This window comes from Trifolium pratense, linkage group LG1, assembly GCF_020283565.1.
Source record: "Trifolium pratense cultivar HEN17-A07 linkage group LG1, ARS_RC_1.1, whole genome shotgun sequence".
NCBI classification, from domain to species: Eukaryota; Viridiplantae; Streptophyta; class Magnoliopsida; order Fabales; family Fabaceae; genus Trifolium; species Trifolium pratense.
The window spans coordinates 33,720,123-33,745,775 of NC_060059.1; the positions used below are offsets into that span (position 1 = coordinate 33,720,123).

At 32.9% G+C, this 25,653-nt stretch overlaps 3 protein-coding genes and 1 non-coding gene across 6 annotated transcripts; 2 read left to right on the top strand and 2 right to left on the bottom strand.

Moving 5' to 3' along the window:
- Positions 1-8,436: 8,436 nt before the first annotated feature.
- LOC123892906 (agamous-like MADS-box protein AGL62) lies at positions 8,437-8,994 on the top strand. Its single transcript, XM_045942786.1, has one exon. The coding sequence runs from the start codon at positions 8,437-8,439 to the stop codon at positions 8,992-8,994; it is 558 nt and encodes a 185-aa protein (XP_045798742.1).
- Positions 8,995-13,776: 4,782 nt separating this feature from the next.
- LOC123897129 (F-box only protein 6-like) lies at positions 13,777-16,665 on the bottom strand. 3 transcript variants are annotated; one of them, XM_045947641.1, is made up of 2 exons: positions 16,483-16,664; positions 13,777-15,201 (listed from the first exon to the last, which is right to left on the bottom strand). In XM_045947641.1, exon 2 carries the CDS (start codon positions 15,173-15,175, stop codon positions 14,063-14,065), a length of 1,113 nt encoding a protein of 370 aa, XP_045803597.1. In that variant the 5' UTR covers positions 15,176-15,201; positions 16,483-16,664; the 3' UTR covers positions 13,777-14,062. The 3 variants fall into 3 exon arrangements, with proteins under 3 accessions (XP_045803597.1, XP_045803588.1, XP_045803606.1); XM_045947650.1 differs by having other exon boundaries at positions 13,884-15,198; positions 16,483-16,665; XM_045947632.1 differs by lacking the exon at positions 16,483-16,664 and having other exon boundaries at positions 13,883-15,208.
- Positions 16,666-19,533: 2,868 nt separating this feature from the next.
- LOC123897145 (imidazoleglycerol-phosphate dehydratase, chloroplastic) lies at positions 19,534-23,492 on the top strand. Its single transcript, XM_045947662.1, has 8 exons — positions 19,534-19,859; positions 19,948-20,072; positions 20,983-21,087; positions 21,298-21,390; positions 21,603-21,677; positions 22,476-22,538; positions 22,672-22,781; positions 23,074-23,492. The coding sequence occupies exons 1-8, from the start codon at positions 19,637-19,639 to the stop codon at positions 23,099-23,101; spliced, it is 822 nt and encodes a 273-aa protein (XP_045803618.1). The 5' UTR covers positions 19,534-19,636; the 3' UTR covers positions 23,102-23,492.
- A 762-nt stretch (positions 23,493-24,254) lies between these two features.
- Positions 24,255-24,326, bottom strand: TRNAD-GUC. The gene has a single exon. It is a non-coding gene; the product is annotated as a tRNA-Asp (tRNA).
- Between the last annotated feature and the right edge of the window lie 1,327 nt (positions 24,327-25,653).

Genomic DNA, 25,653 nt, shown 5'->3' on the forward strand with positions numbered 1-25,653 from the left:
AATTTTTATTTTTATTTTTTTTTACGAAAAATTATGTTGTGAATGTTTAGTTAAAGTCATTATATGATCTAACCTACACAATAGCTGGTATTGATTTGAGACATGAGAGTGTGTTCCTCCTTAAGATTTCAGTTTCGATTCTCTCTGGTACTAATTTGGGTAGGCTAATTTAGCTTATTCAAAAAGAAACCTACACAATAGCCTTAGCTACTTTATATATGAATCTTAAAAATTTGGTTTTCCTTTGTTCTCGAATAGATTTTTGGGTTGAAACAAGTCTAATATCACATCTATCAACCTAACGCCACATATATTGGCTTATATATATAACTCTTCACGACCTCCTAAGATATGTCTCACTTTAATTAACCTTGACTTTCACCTCAAGCATATACTGACTTAGACGTCGGAGTATTTTTTGCAGTACCCCATTTCGCTATGGTCAGTCGTGAGATAGAAAATTTTAAAAAAAAAAGTGAGATAGAAAAGAATTACTATTAGAGTGTGTTTAAAGAATATGTTAGAGGGTGTGACCCTAACACTCCTCTTAGATAGAAAAGTGAGATAGAAAATTAAAAAAAGAAATTAAAATAATTTTTGAAAAGAATTAAGATAACTCACTCTGGCAGATTTTAATGTTATTACTAAATGTTAAAACTAAAAGGACAAAATAGAAAAAAGTAATAATGACTGTTTATGTGAGAGGGGGGGAATAAATGGACAAACAGAAAGACAGAAAATGAATGGGGTAGTGTTTGAGAAGACCCACACAATACAATACAACCAACACAAGAAGACATAGCCTTAATGCTCCTTCAGCTTCCACTATCAAAAAGGAAAGGCCCACTACATTCAATAATACCATTTTATTATTTTATTTTTTAGGTATTTTTTAGTTTGTTTTGGGTACTTAAAATTTATTTCAAATTTAAATTTATTTTAAAATAAATAATATAAAAATATAACATACTACTACTAAATTTAAGATAAAAACAAATTTATATTTAAATTTATTAAATTTTGTGTATAGAATTCAATCAAACTTAACAACATAGAAAAGAGTACTCTAAGAATTTTTCCCACCAAAGAAAAAGGTGATATGATTTTTATAATGTTTCTCTGAATATTATAGTATGAATGAAGATAGGTAGATATTCTTTCTTCATGCAATTATTATTGACTCCTCTCCTCTTGTTATACTTTATCTGTGTGTGTATGTACTCCCATAATCGATACTGTAGTACTACCCTAAAGACAAATTTTAACAGTTGCAATTGGGATTTTTTATTTTTTTTTACTTAAAAACATATATACTTAGAAAAATTTAGATCATCCATAGAAAAAATTTAGAAAAATTGAAAATCATATGATGTGTTATTATTGATATTCATCAAGATTAACGGTTCGTAAATCTTGATGGGTCTCAATAACATATCAAATGATATTCAATTTTTTTATGAATGATCTATATAATATAAATTTTCAATCTAACAGTAAATTTTATAAAATTCATATTCGGTAAATCACTCGTCCACGGTATACCACTTTATTCTGAGCTTATTTTGGTACAAAGCTTTTTTTTTTGTCAAAGCTTCTTTTTAAGCTGAAAAAAAAAATTAAATTATAAGGATTATAAAATTCCAAAACATATTAGCAATTCAAAACCCAAAATAGCATCATGACATAACAATCGTTATAGCATAATACTATATACTATGATGCTCAATCCTATTTACCGAAAAAATAAACAACTGCGCCATAACAATCGTTATATCATTATAACAATCTTTATAGCATTAACAATCGTTATCATCATAACATAATACTATATACTATAATGCTCAGTCCTATTCACCGAAAAAATAAACAAGTGCGCCTAAACTTTTAACTATCTTTGGCAAGAGTATCATAATTTGTCTTTCAAATTCATTTAAATAATTAATAAGTATAGTGGACCATATCTTTTAATTAATAAAACTGATTATTTATATTTTTGAAATAATTAAATGAGATACGAGTTAATTAAATATACCTTAAAATATGTCCTTAGGGCACATGTTAGCAAAACCCTAGAATTATATATATTTGTTCACTTTCCAATCTCCATGATATTTTTAGATTTTTATTATCAAATTATTTAATAGTTAAAATTTTATTTTTAAATAAATAAATAAAGTGTTCTGAATTCGAACTCCAAATAACTAAGCTCACGTGAATATGATATTTTTAGATTTATTGTTTCTCTTTATATTTTGAAAAGCAAAACCCAGTGGCTCAATTATTTTTATTTTTTTTCGCAAACAACTAATTATTGGATTGCTTTATGGACAAAAGTTGCACTTGTAAGCGGAAATGGATCCTCTCCTTCTCTAACTCTCTCCATCTCTCTCCTTCTCCAAATCTGAACTGTTAGATTAATCTCATGGTTCAAATTTTCAAAGAGAATAAAAAATTGAACAAAGCTTCTGGATTTTTCACATCCTTCAACCTTCATCTTCTACACATGATTCTTCATCTCCTTTCTCACTTTCAACCCAGAAAAATCAAAGAAAGAAGGAAAAAACTAAAATCTTGAAATAAAATTAGAATCAAAGAGGGTTTCGATTCAAGTTTGGAAATGTGATTTGGGTTCTGATTCAACTTTTGACGTTTCAATTCTGGAAGCGCGATTTTGGGTTTCGATTTTGGATATGTTGGATTTGAGTTTCTGGATTTAGGTGGTTGTTGAAGTTGTAAGGTGGTATGCTCATTCTCGGCCGCCATGAAGCTCCTCACGCTCGATGAAATTGAACAAACCCGTATCAATTGTTTAGAGGAGAAATTTGTTCTTCTTAATATGATTCGATGGAGAACTATGGCCATGGAAGGGAGATATTTTGTTGTGAAAAGGAAAAAATTTGCTGTGGAAAAAGATACTGGACATTTTGGTGAGGAAGATGAAGAGGAAAAATTTGATGTGAAAAGATATAAGACATTTTGTTTTGGAAGACATCCTCTCATCCATTGGATTAAATCTAGTGGTTCAGGTTTGGAGATGTAGAGAGAAGGAGACACTTGGGGATGGAGAGAATTCGGATCCCTTGTAAGCGTAATTGATGCACGAATCTATTGCTATAAAAGGATAAATTCTTACAAAATATCATGAAGGAATATATTATTTCCACGGTATCGTATACATAAGGGTCATGCTCACATATGTTATTATTTTTTATTTTTTTTCACCACAGTTTAATCTGGTTCGGGAGTCAGTTCTGACATGAAGAGGTTTCAGCACCCTCCTGATCGCAGTTACGGGAGATCGAACCGTGATCCTCCCTACCAAGTTCAGCCCCAATCATTACTGAATGAACTAACGATTGATACATATGTTATTAGGTAGTACAATACATGTTAAAGATTTTATAAATAATATATTTTTTTGACTCAATTTTTTTCAAATGAAATACACCATTTTCAATATAATACTTTTATCTTTGATACATCTACAATAGAACTACCTCATTTTTAGTAAATACTTTTTTTTTAACATACTTAAATAGATTTTCTACGTACACATTAAGTTCTTAGTATGTTATATTAATCTTATTTAAATAAATAATTATATTTACTTTTAAATATACCAATGAAGTATAATAAATCAATGAGATTAAATTTTCTTTTCATATTCAACATGACATTTTAGTGAATTTAATTATATATGACATCATATTTCAATTCTAATTTATAATAATAGTACATTTATATATCCGAAAAATTAGTATAGATTAGTAAACTTAAACTACGTTAATAGATTTATAATTTAATCAAAGTATAAATTTTAATATATATAATAATAGTAGTAAAAGTTTGTTCAAAAAAAATAGTAGTAAAAGTATTATTCATATTTAATTAAATAAACGGTGGCATAGTAAGTCTAATTTTTTTTTAATGGTATGCAATCTAATATTTTTAACTAAATACACTTATAAAAAAGTTTTTAGCCTACTCTATTTAGAAAAAGATAGTCTAATCTAACATGAGCCTGTATAAATTTTCCTCCCAATATATAACATCAAATACAGAGACACAGTGTTATGCCGACATGGGATAGTAACCAAATCCAAAAGATATTTTTTCCTTAATCATCAAAGTCAAAGTCAAATGAAGGTACTTAAGTTTAAAGTGTAAAGACTGCACACGATGAAGGACTATTGACATCTTTAAAATAACTTAAAAAGTTATTTTTGTTAGTTGTATTATTCTCAAATTCATGTTATTCATCAATACATTTATGATAATAGATTTATTTGAAAAAGCTATAAACAATCAAGAAATATATTAACGTAAATTATTCATTCTATACAAATGTTGTCATTTCGAAATGTCCGCTTTAACCGTAGTTTAACCTCCCAAAAAGATTGACGGAGTCAACTGAATGACCAAAGTTTCGGTTGCTTCCACTTGCGGCCTTCTTCGACCGCCATGACACCTTAATCTCAAGGAACCTTCTCTCCTCTCTTCTTCTCTTCATGTTTGTATGTGGGAGTGTTATGAGGGTATAGTATATATAGGTTCTTTGGAGGAGGTAAATTTAAATATATTTATGTGTTTTGGAGGGGGTAGTGTTAGAAGTCCCACATTGGTTAGAGATATGGTAAAGATAGCCTTTATAAGTGTAGTGCAAACATTAACTCTCAAGCTAGTTTTTGTGGTTGAGTATAAGCCTCTCAAATTCTAATAGTTTCGTTGAAGGTTTATCTTCTCGCTTAGATACTTCTCAAGTATCGGATTCCAACTAAAGACAATTTGACTCTGAGAGGTATATTGTTATTCATAACAGTATTGTAAAGAAGAATCCATTTTTCATCTCTTTTTCGATTGTGTTTTTAGTAGCATTTGGGCTATGTTTTCTCTTGGTTTTGGATTAATGCTCTTCCCATAGTATCTCGGTTGCATGCTACTCAATTTTGCGATCTTCTTCAGTTTTAGTAATCGAATTTATCACGGTCTTCAAGTTATTTGGTCTGCAAGTATTTGGGTTCTTTAGAAAGAAAGAAATTTTTGTCTCTTCAACGAGAATGCTATAGTTGTCTCTTTAAGTGAGTGAGCCTATTAACCTAATTGATGGAAGAAAGCTTATGTATTGTAGAATTTTTTATAATATTCTAAATATTGTTGCAAAAAAATATTCAAAAATATATGTTAACTTATCAACAGAGACAAAAATTTCGTGTCAGGTAATTTTATAGAGACATACATAAAAGTACAATTTGTTTTGAAAAAGACCAAAAACAAAATTTTATACATTTATAAAGAATATATATATTCCTTTATTTACAATTCTGTCAAATAAAAACCCTTCATTTACATATAATCTTATAAGTAGAGAAAGTCTGACATGCATAAGTGGAGAAATATATTGACATTCAATATTAGACTTTTTTTTTTTTTGAATGAACATTCAATATTAGACTTGAAGAGTATACTATGCCAAGAGTCAAGACACACTAAATATAAATCTTGTCTTGGTCGCGTAATGGAAGACATAACTGCTGCAAATGCCATAATACCTTGTGGAACTTTATTGCGATGGAGACTTAAAAGTTAAAATTCAAGTTTTTTGTTTTTATGTGAAATGTCACGAGCATTTCCAAAGATTAAGTGGTAGTACTAGTAAAAAAAAAACAAATCCTACTATATACCGATCCAATTTTGAAGCTTTACATATATGGTCTATGTTGTATGGGTACTCCATTTTAGACAGAGTACCGTTACCAGGTTGAAAAACAGTTTATTGAAAAACTTTTCCCCTTTGTTGATCGATGCCACAATAAGTCAAAGGAAAGAAACAAGCAAAAAAGTTAACAAAAGGTAATATGAAATAAGTGTAATGCAAAAATATATAAAATAAAAAAATCAAGTGATTAAGTGGTTAATGAAATTCGTCTAAGAATGAATTATTTAGAAGAACTCAAGTTCAATTTTTCACTATATAAAAATAGGATTACAATAGCTCTTCTGATACAAGGAGAATATCTTTCAACCTCACCCGACTCGGATGATATACAATATCACTCAATTTTGCTATCTTACTAAATCTGATATTTTTTTTATTTTTTAAAAATACTAGTAAATCAGAATTTAAAGTCTTAATAATGAAATTTTTTTTTTCTTTCACCACCAGTTTAATCTGGTTCGGGGGTCAGTTCTAGCATCAAGTTGTTTCAGCCCCCTCCCGATCGCAGTTGCGGGAATCGAAAAAACACTCATCTAAAATACGATACGTGAACTTTTGAAAAAAAATATAAGGACTAAAATTAAAAACTGAAAACTTAGAGGGACCAAAATTTGACGAAATTTTTTAGAGAGACTAAAAACAAAATTTGGTATATACCTCTACTTATTTATTTTATGGTTGAAGTTTAATTATTTTTATAACTAGTTTGATTCAAAATAATAAAAAATTAATATTTATTTTTAATGTTGATGGGTTGCGCATGATCTATGAGGATCCGTGGTTGAGTCACGTTCGATAATTGTGTTGAGCAAAACATCAGACATAGTACCATAATCTGTTGTAGGACAACTGCGTCAATACGTGACCAGAGTTTAGGGTCGGTTTCTTAATCAGTTGTTGCATCATTTGTAGAGAAGGATATATGTGGTCAATTACTTGGTAGGCTCTGGCATGGAGAGTTTTGACCAAGTCTTATACTGACTATTTTCCATATCTAGCAGAACTTTGATGAAATTGGGGATATTGGGTACAATGAGGGCCAAATGAGTTGGAGAAGGGACTGAGGATAATTTTTGTTGTGAGGAACCGGTAGGAGAGAATTTTTGGTGTGAGCAACCTGTTAGAGAGGGAGGATCAGTTTTAGCCATGAGGGAGGAGGAAGGCAAGAGTAGCCGGCCGCGGTGTTAAGGGAAAAAAGAAAGAGATGATGGGTGGCGTTAAGTGTAACAGGGCTAGGGTTAGTGATGGGTTTCAACTGTGAGTGGTTAAGTCCCACATCGACTATGTGTGCCAAAAACATTGGATTTACAATAAGAGAGGTGACCAATTAACCTAATGCCTTAAGGTTTTTGGTGAAAATGTGACGTCTTCCTTTCTTGTAATCCTGGAGCATTGGTGGCCTATTATTTCTTCTGAGCTCCCCCGACTCTCAACAAGCTTACTAATACCGTGTGAGAATATTTGATGCGGACCGGAGGGAGCAAGAGCAAGTTCATGTTGTGTTTTTGTTTGGTTCACTGTATTTTCCTTTGATGTGTTGGTGGTGAACTTTGCCTCCCTATTTCTTGGCTTTCATGCACATCTTGCATATAGAATTGCCTTGATAAATTTTTTCTTATAAAAAAATGTTTAATATTAGTCAGATTCTATAAAATCATGAAATTACCGATATAATGTCATGACAATCTTCAAATGTTGGATCTATATGTTATATTATATGGTTGTACTCGTCAACTAATATTTATTTCACACACACCTTAATTAAAATACATTATTTTTAATAGATTAATATATTTTAAATAGATAAAAATATCTACAAATATAAAAATACTTTTACAAACATCATGAATGTATTTATTGAATCAATTGTCCTATAGCTAGCATAACATCAAATAGATAAAAATATCTACAAACTACTAGATTTAATTCTCACGAAATAATCATGTTATTACTATGGAAAATGCTGATTTGTACGATGGTATCTAGCGAAGAAAGACAAGAATGATTTCTGGCCTTTGATATACATAATAACCTCCCCATGTTTTCCATTAGATATGCTGTAACCGTTTTAGCTTTTTTTTATTACAAGAAACCATGTGAAATTCTTGCCTTTCGTGTGCACTTTCTTCGTACTATTTAGCAATACTCTATTACTATATCCAGAGGGGTGGGTGGGGTAGCTCAGTTGGCACTTGCTGACTGAGCGGGTGTAGGCTGTTGGTCAGGGGTTCGATCCTTGGCAGCAACAATTGTAGTATTTTCTTTGTAAATAAGTTGGTGGTACTTATAAACCATCAACTTTCAAAAAAAAAATAAAAAAATAAAAAAAATATTACTATATCCAGAAAAAATAAATCAGTTTTTAATTACACTTTTTTTTTTGTACGCCGGTATTTAATTACACTATTTACTATGATTTTATAAAAGATTTTGTATTACTAACAGATATAGATATAGCAAGTTATATAGCAATTATAAAAGATTTTATATTTATTATGATTTTATAAAAGATTTGATTCTAAATAAAATCTTTTTGCATTTATTAGGATCCTTGCATTTATTACGCAGAGGAGGGAGAAACACGATTTCTAGTGTTTCTATAAAAGGAATATGTCATAACACAACATTGAGACAATAGCATTACCAACACATCGTACCTGAAGGAAAAAACAAACTTGTTTTTATTGTTCTTTCTTTGTTTGCTCAAAAGAAACAGTTTAATGGTTTTCGATGGAAATAACAATGCAACAAAACTCAACACTCGGAAGAGAAAATTTGGTGAAATCAAGAAAACGGAAAAATCAAACAAGTCTCAAATGATGTTCTCAAATTGTATACTCGGACTTTTCAACAAAGCAACTGAGCTCTCTGTTCTATGCAAAGCAAAAACTGCACTCATTATTACATCACCCAACAATGAGCTCTATACATGTGGCTATCCTAATTGCGACGCCATCATTCAACAATTCTTGACCGGAAAAGATACCATTGAAGACAGCGAGATAAAGAAGCAAGAGGAGATTGTTGAAACCTTAAGGCTTGAGTATGAGGCAATTGGAGATAAACTTAAGAAACTTTTGGAAGAAGAAAAGAATTGGCAAGCTATCAATGATGAGGCAGAGAAGAGTGGTTCGATTTCCTCTTGTTGGTGGAATGATCCTATTGATGATATGGATTTACAATCTCTTGAGGAATTTAAGACTTATTTGGAAAAGTTGAGACTTAATTTAGGTTCAGCCAATGACGAAAAGAAGTTAATGTCCACACTTCGATCTTGAATTAGGTGTCAATAGTGATATTGCAATTTGCAACTTTAATGTACTACCCCGTTTCTTGATTTTTAAAAAATTATTTCTTTCTTATTTTTCTTCTTAACTATCTAATTGGTGTTAGTAACTAGTTGCACAAACATATTTAAATTTTCTTTATTCAAAAACCCTACAACAAAACGACTTTCTCAGATTGAATCGAATGAAATGTAATACGGAAGTCTAGAGCACCAGCATTACCATGATTCTCAGACAAAGTGCCAGAGTTTACAAACCCTTCAATCATTAAACCAAATGTTATAGTTCCAAGAGTCGAGATTATTTCTGCATGGCATCTGAATCTTGGTCTGATAGGCGTTCCGGAGAACATCAGAAGAGTGAACTCCGTTGCATTAGCAACCACACATGTAAATTTTTTGGAACAATCCCACACACAAGTCAAATAAACATACAAGCAGAAAATGGAAACATGAAATAAAAGAGCCAAATAGTTACACAGTGTGCATTGATATACTAAGAAAATAAGAATTTTAGTTTCCTAAATACCTTGTTCGTTGTTGCTTTGTTCTACACTTTTGTCTCAAGCTCCCTAAATTGTCTAGAGCTCCCTCAAACAGTGTTAGCTTCCATGATGCAGGGAAGAATAAGTTAAACCATGAGCAATTGTTTGTAAGATAAACTGAAACTTTTGTCCAAGGAAGCAGCTTATGGAAATAAATAATAAACCTAGCTCATCGAGAAACTGTAATGAAACATGATTAACTTACGAAGACGAACTAAAAAACATGGCCAAACTGGCTGCTTAGAATGGCAACCTTTTTGCCTTATGCCATATGCAATCAATAATACTGCATACTCTTGAAGTAATGCTCAAAATTTATGATCTAAATTGACCATGTGTCATGCGAAGAGTGATACATACTTATTTGCACCTAGATAAGAACTAGACATGCAAAACAAATAACTATGAACAAACTGTTCCTCTTCAACATCTTTTTTTCTGTTGATAAGGAGAAGCATCAAAATGGTCTAATGCAAAAAATATAGACAACCAATTTCGTATAAAATTAACTTTTGGAGAGTTGATCATACTTGTACAAAGAGCAGAAAAGCAGTCGGACAACTACACCTAGAAGATAAATATGATCAATACTCGAGATTATGTTCAGACGATACCCCTGAAATGTATTTAAAGACGTGTAAGGTGTTAGAAATAATATAAAACCATTGATGTGGCCTTTCCTAAAAGCTTAAGCTTTTGGGATAATCGGTTATTTGATATGGTATCAGAGCCTCTATGACTAAGTGGTCTAGAGTTCGATCCCCGCTCCCCTCACTTTCTAATTAAAAAGTGGAATTTAAAAAAAAAACATATGGTAGGTGGGCCTATGCATTATCCACGCTTCAAGCCCAAGTGGGCTCTTGCGTGAGGGGCGTGTTAGAAATAATATAAAACCATTGATGTGGCCTTTCCTAAAAGCTTAAGCTTTTGGGATAATCGGTTATTTGATATAAGGGAACATGATGTTTGTCGGATGCATTAAATTTAAGCATGTAGATAACAAAGTATCTAAATGTCTCACGTCAAATTTCACAATTAAAGGATTTATCTTCTTCAAAAGGTCATTCAGAGTAGAGGTGTCCCATGGATTAATGCCATCAGTTTCCAATGTAGCAGATTCTTTATAATCCGCCTGAAATTAGAAGTTACATAAGAGTTCTTAAATTGATATTTGAAAATCTCAAAATTGAACTGAGACAATGTTGAGGAAACAAGTTGCAGAGAGCATTAAACGAACTAGGATCACATTGTGATCTTAAACCGAATCATAGCATATTTACTAGTTGAATATAAAGAAAGTGATGGTTAACCAAATCATAGCATATCTATAACGTATACACTATTCAGTTTCAAAGGATTATTTATAGTAATACTTGTCTTGAACTACTAAGTCAAAAATTCTGAAGTGACCAAGAGCTTGAAGCTAATTCAAACAAATCCGATACAAGAGAAACCCTATTTCAAACTGAAAATTGAACAAAATCAATCAAGTTGGTATCACATTCAAACATAGTTGAAATGCATTGCAGCCAAGCATAGTTGAAATGCAGTACCACGCATATAGACATGGTTCTCGTGCGGTTTTTTTCCATATGGTAGACAAACCTTTATCCATTTTCGAGTTGCGACGTTCTAATCTCGACGGTCACGGATGAATTGCATGCCGAAATGCATGTTGTTCGTTTTGGCATGGATTTGGGTTCAGCTTTTTAGTGTTAACTTCACTTTTTTATTTTGGTTCAATTTTTAGTGTTAACTTCACACTTTTTTGTGTTCGTCTTCAGGAACTGAATGCAGTTGTATGTAATTTAACTTAGGTGAATTTCATGTTCATTAATATATAGTATAGCTTTGCGTCAAAAAAAAAAAAGTTTAACTACACATTTCGTCCTTATGATTATTTTATGTTTTAATTTGGTCTCTTACGTTTAAAAAGTATCAATTTGATCCTTTATGTTTTCATTAGGTTTCAATTTGGTTCTTTCCGTTAAAATTATTTGGATTTGTTCGATTGGTTTGGATTTGATTAGCTTGAACTGAATTGGTTGCTAGATTGGTTTGATTTGATTCTCCTCTCTCTCTCTCTCTAAAAGTTCCTCTTTTGGCTGCTATTTGTGGCTCTTGGTTATGATATTAGTTGATTTAGTTTAATTTTCTGGGTTAATTTTGTAACAAGCTTAAAGCTTAGTAAACTTTAGCGTGAGGGGTAGTGCTATAAGTTTATATTATTTAATATGTTTTTCGTATTTTGTTTGACAAACTCCCAATATTTTTTATTGATGCATATGCGTTTGAGGGTAGGTGATGTAGGAGGATTTCTTCTGTATATTATTATTTTAGTTAGATTTAGTTTTATTATATTTTAGGTTGATTTCTTATTTTTATATTTCACCTAGGTTAGTTATTTTTATATTTTAGGTAGATTTGTAATTTTTATTTAGCTAGGTTTGTTGTTTTTATTTTTACAATCTTTTATGAGATTTGTTAATTTTATTTTTCACTCCTATTTAAACTAAATTATTGTAGCCTTGAAGGAACCTTTTGATTCAATAAAAATTCAGAGATTTTTCTCAAATTTGGTGGATTCCAAATTACTCTTTCGGTGGACTCCGAAACCCTATTTTGACAAGTTTGTGCTTGCGGCTTGTCTTTATCAATTAGGTTTAGCGTTTTGCTTACCTAGCGCTTCCGTACTGCGTCAGTTGGTATCAGAACAGGTTTCTCCTGTTCTTTTCTAACGTGATCAGATGGGAGATCAACCGGTGACGAAAGCAGAGTTTTACGGTGCCATGACGGCTTTAACCGCGGCCATCACAGCTCTGACAACACAGGTGACAACGTTATCCAACAACAACCGAAACTACAACAGCAATAACAACAACAGAAACAGCGACAACAACCGCAACAACCCATCTATTGATGACTCGAGTTCTGAGGATGAGGAAGTTGTGTCCGAAGAGGGAGGTGAAGAGAATCCAACTAGGATAAAAAAAATTGTCTTGTGCAAGTCTGGCGATCCACAACTTGATGTCGACCTACCTGTGGCGGCTCTATTTAAGCCAGATGTATTTGTGCGAAATCCGGCAACAACCTCACCGCCACTAGAACCTCCGGACACAAGGATGCAGGCGGCGACTTCCATCTCAGCAAAACCGTCGCATCATAACCGTCACATTGAACTCAAGGATTTGCTTATAGATTGAGTTCAATTCGGATTTTACCTTAAATCTTATGGTTTAGGCACTAGCTCAAGCATGTTAACTGAGTTGGGTCAAATACCCTTTTGTGATAAATTTCAAATTTTGTGTTCTATCTTTGAGCAATGGAACCCCGGTGGTTATTTGAATGTGTTGACACGAGACATGTCCTCTCACTTCTTTCAATGGGATCCAGGAGGGTGGTCTCTTGTTCATTGGAGGAGTCAACCTGCAAAGGAAGCTCTTTATCAAAACGAGAACTCGGGGTCGAGTTCTTTTGAGGTAGAGGAGACTGATGTAGGAGGATTTCTTCTGTATATTATTATTTTAGTTAGATTTAGTTTTATTATATTTTAGGTTGATTTCTTATTTTTATATTTCACCTAGGTTAGTTATTTTTATATTTTAGGTAGATTTGTAATTTTTATTTAGCTAGGTTTGTTGTTTTTATTTTTACAATCTTTTAGGAGATTTGTTAATTTTATTTTTCACTCCTATTTAAACTAAATTATTGTAGCCTTGAAGGAACCTTTTGATTCAATAAAAATTCAGAAATTTTTCTCAAATTTGGTGGATTCCAAATTACTCTTTCGGTGGACTCCGAAACCCTATTTTGACAAGTTTGTGCTTGCGGCTTGTCTTTATCAATTAGGTTTAGCGTTTTGCTTACCTAGCGCTTCCGTACTGCGTCAGTAGGTGTTAGATAATAAAGTATTTGGCTTAAGATATTGGGCCTAGTAAGTTAGAGTCCATTAGGTTATATTATAAATATTCTCTTATCATTTTGTAGTGTTAAGTCATTGTAATCAAACTTTTTACGATGATTTTCACAACTAATCATCATGGTTAATAATTTGGGTTCTATTTTTGGTGAAGAGTTTTTGTCGTAACATCCTTTGCACGAAAAACATTTTAAAAATTAAATAACAAAAATTTAAGTACCTTGATTTCGTAGAAGATATAAGATGACTTAGTGGCTGAGGGTTGATGAGTTTGAAAGTGAAGTAATAAGGAAGTGAATGCTTACCCTTAGAAAAAATAACAATACTAATTATTAACATTAGCCGTCAAGAAAAAAACATTGATTTAGCAAAACATAAAATAAAAAAGAATCACAATAAAAGCCTTCTTACGAGAGGCATAAAAAACCTCAAAATGTAGTGGAAGTAGCATAACTAACTCATAACCAATTAATTTATAATGAGTGGTTTAGGGTGAGACATCCAAATTGGAAAACCATCAAAATATATTACCATTCCTACATAATTCCCAACAGCTAGCAAGTTGTAAAGAACATTGATGTGCAATATAAACTAAATTAAGGCATTGCAGTCAAGCATGGTTGAAATGCAGTACCATGCATAAGGACGCGATTCTCCGCGTGCGGTTCTCTTCCATGTGGCAGACAAACCTTCACCCATTTTCTAGTTGCCACGTTGTAAGTAACCATATAATACATATTATTTGATGTCAAGTAACACAAGAGCAAACCTTTGTTTCCCAAGCAAGCCAGACTAACCGACTTCCCCCGAAATTCTGAGAACTGCCTTCTATCAACCTCTTTCAATAAGAAAGTCACTTTCTGCACCTTCCATATGCATACACACGTAACATTATTCTCTGTGAGCAGCCCCACAAGCATGATCTGCCCACCAGACTCAGCCAATTCTAAGTTAGACGAATACAATGGCGCTTGGATTAAGTGTTGTGTCCAAACCCCAGTTGACGTGTTGCAAGAAACAATCCCTGTTGGACGAGTTTGCATGAAGTAAAGCATGTCATCAATGGAAACAGGGTTATAACTAATATATCCTGGCCTGTTAATGCATTCAGGTACTTTTGCTAGATGGCCCCAATTCTTTGTTACTGAATCGTAAATTTCATATTCTCTATTATAATCATCCAAACGAAGGACCTTGTAGCCTTCAATCCCATTCACTGTCATCCCTAAACGACCCCATCTCTTAATTGACCCAGCCGGCAACTTCTTGAAGCATTGAGTTAGTGAATTACAAACATACAAATCTCGATAATAAAAGTCAAAAAAACAAACTAGACCCCCTGCAGAAGAAACTGGTAAAATAGGGATTCCAAATATATTTGGATCATAATACCATCTTTCCTCAAAGGGGTCATACATGACTCTGTAATTATCTTCAAAAGTTATGTAGAACCATGGAATTGCTTGTGAGACTTGAACACATGAGTGCTGAGAAAAACCTTGAGAGGTTATCAAGTTATTCCATTGCTGACATACAACGCGGAAGCGGATAATTGTGGCAATGGGAAGTCGTGCAAGCACATGCTCAAATAGATCTTCAGGAAAACTTTTCCAAATTTGTGGTTCCATTACTTCAGTCATATATGACACTCTAGATGATTCTTTCATGTTCCTATCTCTTCTAGACTTCTTAGTAGATAGAGGCTCCATCAAACTGAAACTTCCAAAATTTCCTGCTGCCATTAAAAGACCACAAAAATGTTAACACCAATGTCAAAGAAGACTATTATCTATGAAACCAAACATATTAATAATAATTCCTATACCATGCATGAAGAAATGGAACATAACATGCATATAAAACTTAGGTTGGGATAAATCATATGGTAGGAAAGATCTATGCGTAGGGAAAAATGCTTAACAAGTTTGACATGAGACCTCATAATCAAATCCTTGAACTTTACAGGAAACTGTTGTAATGAATCCACCAAATTGGATAGGCTCAATTAAGAGTTAGTCAACTTCAGCCCAATAAATGGAACATCAAGGCTTGAGTTAGGCATATATAACTAAAGGAAAGCAAATTAATAGGGACATTGAATATGTAATTGGTGATTTAGTCACATCTTCTCTCTCTGATATTTCTCTTCTTCTCTCTGTATTTCCCCTCTTCAATTTCTCTTTACTATCAATTCCACATTATTTCACAATAGTTATCATCTCAATTGTTACTATCATTACAACTGTCGTGAAAGAAAACACATATATATATGGTCAAAAGTTGAGAGATACAGATCCAAGTTTTCTTTTCGTATGGCTTTCCTTCTCATAACATTGACTTCACCCTAAACTCTATTTTCAGGTAAAATGAAAGAGATTGTGCAACCAAATTGGAGTTTAAGAAACCTCAATTCTTTTACTTTTTTGTATATCAGAATAAAAACAAGCAAATAATTTACAGCAAAGTCAGAATTTTCCATTTAACAACTATCAGAAAAGAGTGAACAATCAAGACCCTGACCCTGTATGAATAAACAGCTTATAATAAAAACACTTATGTATGTATAAGCTAGTTTTATAACAAAAAATAAAATAAAGTTAAATTTTTTCTGTATAAGCTATAATTTATTTTCATAAGCTAAAGTTAAATTTATAAAAACATTCTAAAAATAGCTTATAAAGGTGTGGCAGTCCTAAGTTGTTTTCATAAATTCTTCCAAATGTATATCATATCATATCATATCACAAGTGCATATGCTGATAAATAAGCTAAAATAAGGCAATCCAAACAAGCCGCAAGTGGACCAAGTGAGAGTAATCAACCAAGTACTAAAAATAATAAGCAATTGTCCATGAAAATATCCAATGAGACAAAAAAAATCTAGGGTAAAATAGTGTTTATATTGACATGGCATACAACAAAATAGAACCATAATCGATTAACAAGCAATGAAGGAAATAGCACGTTGGATTATACATAAACAGAAGAAGAAGAAGAATAAGAGAAGAAGACTAACAGGTGGAAGTTGAAGCAAAGACCACAGCACACTGCAACGGACACCGGCACGGCAGAAGAACACCAGTGGTTTCAACTTTCAGGGTTCTTTGTATCGATATTATTTTTTATTTTTCTGGTCAAGAACTCTTTTTTTCCTAATGGGAAGTTTGGAAAGAACTACCTCTAAGATTTTAAGCGACTTCTCAATCAAGGGGTTACCTCGGAAATAGGCATGGTCAAAAAATCTTTATTTGAATTTTATGATGATTTGTATAGGATTCGTTAATAAAAACTTTTTTTTTATGCTAAAAAACAGTTAAGGGTATTGTTTGGTATTATGCAAAAATTTACATCAAATTTTTTTGTATCCTTTTCATATATAGGTATAAAAGATATATAATTTATTTTGTGGTTGTCTATTTTTTATTATAACTAGCGGCGCGTTCCGCACCTATTTGTGTGTATTATGCAAACTTTATGGTGAGTTTCTAGTAAAAAAATTATGTTACTCAAAAAACAAGTTATAGCCATAATACTACATAGTATGTTGAGGTTTTTATGTTGGCTACATTTTGAAAAAACAAGTTATAGCCATAATACTACACATGATGTTGTAGCATCGCGTACAACATTATTGATGCTCTGTTTTACGCAGAATTTTTATATCACATCTTTAGAAGATTTGTTTCAGATATAATTTTCGTGCTTATCTAACAAGCCAAGACGTGTCTTGTCCCACAAGTATCTGAAGACGGTTTATGTGTTCTTATTTGATACAAAAATATATCGTGATATATTTTTGAATTTAATCAAATATTGTTTTGGAGTAAATCTTTGTTGAAGAATTATTTTGAAGTAAATCTTGTGAGCTGACCAATGAAGATTCCAGCTGTTTATTTGAAGTCTTTCTCCTCAAGTTTCTGGAAGGCTGTTTGTATTATTTAAAACAAAAATATAATTTGTTTTTGTTGCGTGAAACAAAAAATTGGTTATATTTTTGAAATTAATTTAGGGCTGGCCGTAATACTCCAGCTGTGTTTGTCTGAAGACCTAGCTTGCACATCAAGACAATTCAAGGCTATAAATACATGAAGACTCAGGCCTATTTGTACACCGAAGTCATTGTTCATCAAGATGTAGTCTTTAGAGTTTCGTGTCTTTGAGCCACTCTCTAGGAGAGTTGGTGTAAGTGAACCACTCGGGTTGTGAGATGGTCAATATGTCCTCACTCAGAAACCTATAGGTAATGAGTTGAGTATTATACTTGGAGGAAGCTTGTAAGCAACTCCAAATTGTGAACTTAGTCAAGTATTGGCTAGGTATTAGTTTCTTAGGAGGGTGTCTCCATCTTTGATCGTTATAAAGTTGACAGCAACATGGTACGTGTTGTTAGAGGGAATTTGGGACGAGGTCTCATTATCTAAGAGGTTCTTAGATAGGATTGCACGGGTAGTGTCTAGGCGATAAGTCAAGTACCGGGTGTTGGTCGAGGGCTTTGAACTAGAGCTATTATTCATTATAGTGAATTCATTCCTGGATTGGTAATCCTCCATATTAGGTGACGTTGCACCGAACTGGGTTAACAAACGATATGTCTTATTTATCTTCCTGCACTTAATTTATTTGTAACTTGTCTATTGTGTTTTGTACTGGTACGAGATGCTGTAGCATCTTTCGCAGCATCTTTCCACCAGTCTGCCATAATTTCAAAGGGTATTGTTGGTATTATGAAAAGTCTACATCAAACATTTTTGTATCCTCTTTATATATAAGTATAGATAAAATCACTTTATATATACCTATATATAAAGGGAAATACTTTTTTTTTTTTGAAGAAGCTAAAATGAGATATATTAACAAACAGTCTCCTTAGCACAAAGTGTACCAAGATAGACTACCAAAGTTTACAAATAGTCACGGAAAGAAAGAAAAATAACCAATCATACAAGGTCCAAGCATAACATAGGACTAGACCACCATCTATGGTAGTTTCAGACTAAAGTAACACTCGTCGTCTTCAACCACCTATAAGAAAAGAGCTTGATCTTGTCCAACATCTGAAGAAGAGTACTAGTCGAGCCTCTGAACAATCTATAGTTTCTTTCCGTCCATACAACCCAAACGCTAGGAAGCCAAATGAGCTGCAGAAAAGATCGGCGTGCTCGAGTTCCACCAGCTGACGAAGTAAACTGAACAAAATGATCTCGAATAGAAGTGGAACTCGTCGGTGAAATGTCAATCCAAGTGCAAACCAGAGAGGCATGGAACGCGCCCTGTCTAGCCGCTAGTTTTAATAAAATACTTTTTAATTTTCAAAATAATCTCTATTTTTTCCAATCTACTATGTGGGACTAGCCGACCCTGCAGTAGAAAATTGCTCTTTAGGGCCTCTACTTTGCTTCGTCCAAATAAATATCGAATAAAAGTTAGTAGAACCGTGCAAATGCACTAGTGTTTTAACTAGTATCTTTTTGAAAAATATTTACCAAACTTACTTTTTTTTGTCATATGAGGTCATAAACTATTAGGTGAATATCTTTTACCTTTCCAAATGTACATTTCACTCTTTTTACTTTGGCTCTATTTTGTAAAAATAAGTCATAAGCTAGCTGATAGCTGAAAAGCTAGCTTATAGCTGATAGTTGATAACTGATAGCTTATAGCTAAAAAACCAGTAGAATAAAACCAAAGTGTTTATTTAGCTGTTGTAAGTAGAAAATGACATAAAATTACATGGTTACTAGGTAGTTATTATATTTTTTAAAAAATAAAGAAATAATAAATAAAAATAATAAGGGTAAAAATGAGGAAAATGTAAAAAATTATAACTTATAAACTAATAGCTATTTGAAATAGTATCTCAAAAAACGCTATAAACTAAGTAAAAAAACTCGTTACAAAATACTTCACATTTTTATCAAACAAACTTATAAGCTAATCCGATAATCCAGCTTATTGAACTTAAAACAGTGCCTTTGTCTTATTGGATTTGGATAGTTTAGTTTAGTGATTTTTTTTTTTTCAAAAAGGAAACAGAGAAATAAAGTTGATAATGTTGAGGGAACATCATAATATTTTATGGGGTAACTTGATCCAACTCACACAAATGCACAGTCACCAAGTCAGTACAACCTTAAACACCGTTTCCTGCTACCTCGTCTTTCACGAACTGAATGGAGTTGTATGTACCTCATTCTCTTCAAAATTATCCTTCATCTTTTCTCTTCAAATCTCGTATCAACACTTTTCACACAACCCATTTCCCAACTACATTCAAAGCTTCATTCTTTTCATCAAATCACCTCACTCTCACCACTCCTATGAATCCTCCTACCTCTGCTGCTTTTGTTGAACACAACAACGGTTCAACTTCAACTTCTTTACCTTTTCACTCAGGTCAATTTCATGTTCAGTAATAATATACACTATTATAGCTTCTTATGTGATTTTTATGACTAATAATTGTTATTTGGGTTTTTTTTAGAGGTTAGAGTTGGAGAGGTGAAAAGGGTCACTAAGGAAACTAATGTATCTGTCAAAATTAACTTGGATGGTTCTGGTGTTGCTGATTCTAGTACTGGAATTCCTTTCCTTGATCATATGCTAGATGTTAGTACTTTTTCTTTTACATGATTTGTTGTTCCTTTTTGTTGTGGATTTTTATTTTTGTTATGTTATTAAATGACTGACATAGATACTGGACATGATATGGGAACTGGCACCAACACATAAACACCGGTTATAATTTGAGAAAATAGATTTGATTGTTTGTAATCACAAGTGTCAGGGTTGTGTCGGTTCCAGACACACCTTCAATCTGAAGTGTCGGTGTCATAGATTTAAATTGTGGTCTACCATATAATGATATTTGAGGTCTCCACTTGTGGCCGCATTTGTGGCCGCGTCGTACGCAATTGGCTGCATTTTATGGCGATATAAAAGTTTCAGCATAAGTGCAACCCTAATTTAAAATCATGATCGGTGCTACATGCATAAGTTTCGTTTTGGAGCTTCTGATTGACCTTTAAATTTCACTTTCCTGGTTTGATGATCATGTTAGAAAGATAAGTTTTGTTTTGTGAAAATTATACAATTACTGTCGGTTTGGTTTGAGAAGTTTCTTGATTTCATTTTTTATTAAAATATTGCTTTGTTTCCTATTTTTAAATGGTGAACACATTATATTTTGTTTCCATATACAAATATTTGAAAACAAGAAACAAAGTAGTAGTTTTGCAACAGAAAATAGAAGCATAAAATATGTTCTCATATCAAACAGAACCTTAGTCCCGAATTCGATTTTATAGAATCAATAGATTGCAAATGATGGACAAAAGTCTAGGTAGATGTGTCAGAGTGGAATCAATAACAGTCTTGTGCTGTTGTGAATTGCTTCATAATCATAGTTAGGAATTTACTTTCGGCTTTCTTGAAGCTAACTTCAAAGTGCAAATTAGGAACTGTTGAGGATATACAATTTGTCCAATGAAGAAAACTAAACTTGATTTTGATTGTTCAGCAACTTGCTTCGCATGGGCTATTTGACGTACACGTAAAGGCTACCGGTGATACACACATCGATGATCATCACACAAACGAAGATGTTGCTCTTGCAATTGGAACGGTACCGCAGACAACAACTATGTGAACTGTTTATTTTCTTGACTTGAAACTCAAAACTTTCTTCATTTTCTTATATCAAGATGTTACATTATGATTGATGCGCATGTTTTATTATACAGTGAAGAGTTTTTGCATTTATCATGGAACTTATTGAAATTGGGTTTGTGTACCATTTCATTAAATTAAGAGGTTTCTATTACTACATATGCAGGCTTTGCTGCAGGCCCTTGGTGATAGGAAGGGTATTAACCGGTTCGGCGACTTCTCTGCTCCTCTTGATGAAGCATTGATACACGTTTCACTGGTACGTTGCTCGCCGTTTTTCGATTATCAGTTATTATTTTAATTTTGCAGGTCATTAACATAAATGTGGTGGGAGGTGTGATGCGCAGTCCTATTGTCTATAGATGTGCCTTGCTTGTACTCAAAGCTTCTAGACAAATTTTGGAAAGTTCTAGTGTCTATCTGACCTAATTTACAAGCTTTGTTCCCTAATAATTTGTTTTTCTTTTTCAGGATTTATCTGGTCGACCGCATCTAAGTTATAATTTGGACATTCCCACTCAGAGGGTTGGGACATATGACACACAGGTAGTTTATTACCTCTAAGTTGTAATTTGATTGCTATATTTAGTTTAGAATTTGTCCATATAATAGATTTTAACTATTGAACTTCAAAGGTTTTCACTTTAGATGTTGTTGTCAAGTTCCTATGCTCCTAAAAGCTCAAGTTATTATGATGAGGCCTAGAATTGGTTTTGTTACCTCTTTCACACCCTTTGATGCAAAAGAACATTTTGGATATATGTGCAAGTTTTACTTAATTTTGTTTCATTTGGCTCGAACCGGTACACATTAATCTTTATGTGTCTTCATGTTTATAAGTCTTGTTTGGACCGTCTTATTTGAGTTTATCTACTGATATAAGTACTACGATACTGTTTGGGAGAGCTTATGAAAACGACTTATGATATGTCCATAAGGTTTTTTTTAGCTTATTTCCATAAGCTTTTCAGGATAGCTTATGAGATATGAAAATAATATGACTTTATTTTATCTTTTCTTCTAGAAATAACTTATACATAAACTACTATTTGATAAGCACTTAAGTTATAAGTGCTTAGTTAAACTGTTTATTCAAATAGGACCTTATTCTGCTTTGGGATAGGAATTTTCTTAGCAGAGAGACTAGGCATCTCTACATATTTCCAGTCTTATTCTCGTGTTTTTTTATTTTTTTATTTTCTCGTCTTTTTTTATCAACCTTCGCCATACTTTTTTCCATCTCTTTGTTAAAAGTTATATTTCTATAAAAGAATTACCATGTTAGTTTTTCTTTTTGCTGCAAATTTTATCACTGATAAATCATCTTGATATTGTCATTTGTAGTTGGTGGAGCATTTTTTCCAATCTTTAGTGAATACTTCCGGTATGACACTTCACATTCGACAGGTATTAAATCCTAGAATCAAGGTCATTTGTGCATCCTTGTGCAAGAAACAAATTGATCCCAACTTCAATTATATGCTTTGTTCATAGTTTAAAAACCTTCTAATATAACTTATGTGCATTCATTTGAGCACAGCTTGCTGGAAGAAATTCTCATCATATTATTGAAGCAACTTTCAAAGCTTTTGCAAGGGCTCTTCGACAAGCAACAGAATATGACCCACGTCGCCGTGGAACTGTGCCAAGGTATGGCTACCTTTGAAATTACTACTTGAATTTATACTGGTGTAATCAGAGCCTAAATCCTTGTCTACTTTTGAATGATAGAATAAACAATACTTGTCTACTTTTAAAAATCTGTTAGCTTATTCAATCAAAGTAATTGATAACTTAATGACAATGTAGGCATAATCATGGTTTATTCTTTAGGTTCTTAAGCATTCATATTTGTTTTCTAACAAAGATTATGCATGTTTATCTTTCTCTCCATCTGCATGTCGTGAAACTAACATTAGACATCATCGCTTGTTATGTGCAGTTCCAAAGGGGTTCTGTCACGGTCTTAAAATCTTCAACCAACGTGCATATTTGGATCGAGCTACAAATATTACTGATACTATATACTTCTTCAAGGATGTGAATTCAAGATGAACTCCAGCTCCAATCTCCATCACATTGCTTGCCTGTCTCGTGATAACAACCGGAAGCACTTTGTGCAAGTATTTGTAAACAAAATTACCGGCATTGGTATACATTTATACATACATGCAATGATCATAGTATATGGATTTGTATGTCTTACCTTCTCCAAACCGTACCATGGCGTGAGCCTTGTGCAGCAAGCATCCTTTTTGTTGTGTTGTTGTTGGAAGGTTATAAAGTTTGTTTCTTATTGTAGGAATAATTTGTACACATGATTTTCTTTTAGTAAAATGACACTATGGAATTTTAAACCTATAACATCATGTAGATCATTTAGATTCTACATTAGTCATGTATTTATCCTGTTTGAATAACAAATTTGATTCCAAGAGATTAATGACACTTTCTTTGATCAGCATTGAAGTTTCAAATGAAGTCTTTAAAAAAATAAAATCTGCCTCCTTACAAACAATATATTTATATAAGATATTTTGGCTTCCACTGCTTCCGCATTTTATCAACCATGAACTTGAAGAAACTATTGATTTTTTTTTTTTTTGGCTCCTTAAAGATGGCTCGTTCCAGATACTATGCCACAATCTTCGTAATGATAGAAGTCATACCACCACCAATGAATCACTCTGATGTGAAGCTTCGATTTGTGAATACCCCTCGCTCTAGCCATCTTTAAAGATTCCAAAACTTCCCATAATTTTGCATCTTAAGCACTACAAGTGCCTAAACCTTAGTAACCACACATTCATTCACCATGACCTCCTCTCAGCAAACCGCCAAACCCTACATTTATTCCACCTTTAACAGTACCATCCGTATTGAGACGAACCCAATCGACATTTGGAGAACACCATCCAATATTTTCCAGAACACAATTTCTCATACCTTATAATTTATAAACAGAATGCAATACAAACTAGTAGAGTATGAGAGAAGTAATTTTGAATTCTCTTATTGATGTCGTCACCTAGCATGAAATCCACTCTTTAAATTTGTCTCAATTCCAGTATGCAGCTGTGATGTTGTTCCACTAAATTAATGTGGCAAAATACCCAAAAAAAACGCCGTTGCCGGGGATCGAACCCGGGTCACCCGCGTGACAGGCGGGAATACTTACCACTATACTACAACGACTTGATGAAATTTGTGTTTCAATTGAGGTTATTTAGTTTCATGAAAGTATTTGTAGTTGAGTATTTATAGTATCTATATCTATACTTGTCTTAGAGGCACAATCTATATCTATCTATATCTATCTATATTATTAGAAAAGAAGGCAAACTTTTTGTACTTCTTTTTTCTTACAAATTTTATGCCTTAATCATATTTTTTGCTCGCTCAATAATCTGCATCGTTGTCTCCCTCCGTATCATCATTCCACAATTTTAAATTGCGGTGCTTCCATATACTCCAAACAAGCACAGCCCAAAGAGCCGCTTGTTGATCATCTAGCTTCTGCAGAAGCAAGAAAACTGCAGCAGACGCAGAATTTGATGCATGAACCGCTTCTTCAATTTGACTCCATAAACCACTCATGCGCCAAATTTGAACAGATATGGGAAAATGAAATATAATATGCAGACTGTCTTCAAAGTTATCATTACAAACAACAAAATTTATGGGACAAAGAATACCTTTTTGAAGAAGTCTAGCTCGCGTTGGAAAGCAACCGCGACAGATATACACACACAAAATCAGGTTCTTAGTCTTAGAAATCTAAGGTTCTCCGTATATTGGAAATTTCTTAAGTTCTGTGAGAATTTCAACTACTAAAGATTTTAGATTTTGGAAGGCTAATAGCTTGACCTGACGCCGCTTCATAGGTTGCCAAAATGTGCTTCATGGTATGAGCTTCATTCTCCGTTGCCTCGAAAAATAGAAAACAATCATCTACAATGAAGAGGTGAGAGATAATAGGAGCGTTTCTACAAATCTTCACTCTATGTATGTCTCCTCATGCTTCAACCTGTCTAATTAGAGCTTAAAGGCCTTCTGCACAAAGTATGAAGAGATAAGGTAATAAAGGGTCTTCTTGTCTCAGTCCGCGTCCTGGAATTACCGGCCCCCTACCACTTACATGTTAACAATAACTGAGTAATCAACAGACTCCACACATCATAATTTACTCCACCCACTGCACTGAGAATCTCATCTTGATCATCGCCTCTTTGAGATACTCCTATGGTCATATGTCTTGCTTATATCAACAATAGATCTACGAGGAACAAAGGCAGACTGGATATTAGATATGCATTTCTCAAGAACACCTTTCAACCCGTTAACAAGCACTTTTGACACTAAATTATAAATGACATTGCACATAGCTATCGGTCTCCAATCCTTCATAGTTTTTTGCTCATCACCTTTGGGAATGAATGTTATATTTGTCTGTTGTTTTTGATATTGAAAAAATAATTTTCTAAAAATTTAGAATTGAAGATTTTATTGGCTGAGTCGCGTA

Bases quoted from the DNA above. Each gene is read 5' to 3' on its own strand.
- LOC123892906 (XM_045942786.1), top strand. From the start codon at position 8,437: ATGGTTTTCGATGGAAATAACAATGCAACAAAACTCAACACTCGGAAG.
- LOC123897129 (XM_045947632.1), bottom strand. From the start codon at position 15,208: ATGGCAGCAGGAAATTTTGGAAGTTTCAGTTTGATGGAGCCTCTATCT.
- LOC123897145 (XM_045947662.1), top strand. From the start codon at position 19,637: ATGGAGTTGTATGTACCTCATTCTCTTCAAAATTATCCTTCATCTTTT. The intron at 19,860-19,947 runs GTCAATTTCATG...GGTTTTTTTTAG, and splicing joins TTCTTTACCTTTTCACTCAG to AGGTTAGAGTTGGAGAGGTG. The intron at 20,073-20,982 runs GTTAGTACTTTT...TTGATTGTTCAG, and splicing joins TCCTTGATCATATGCTAGAT to CAACTTGCTTCGCATGGGCT.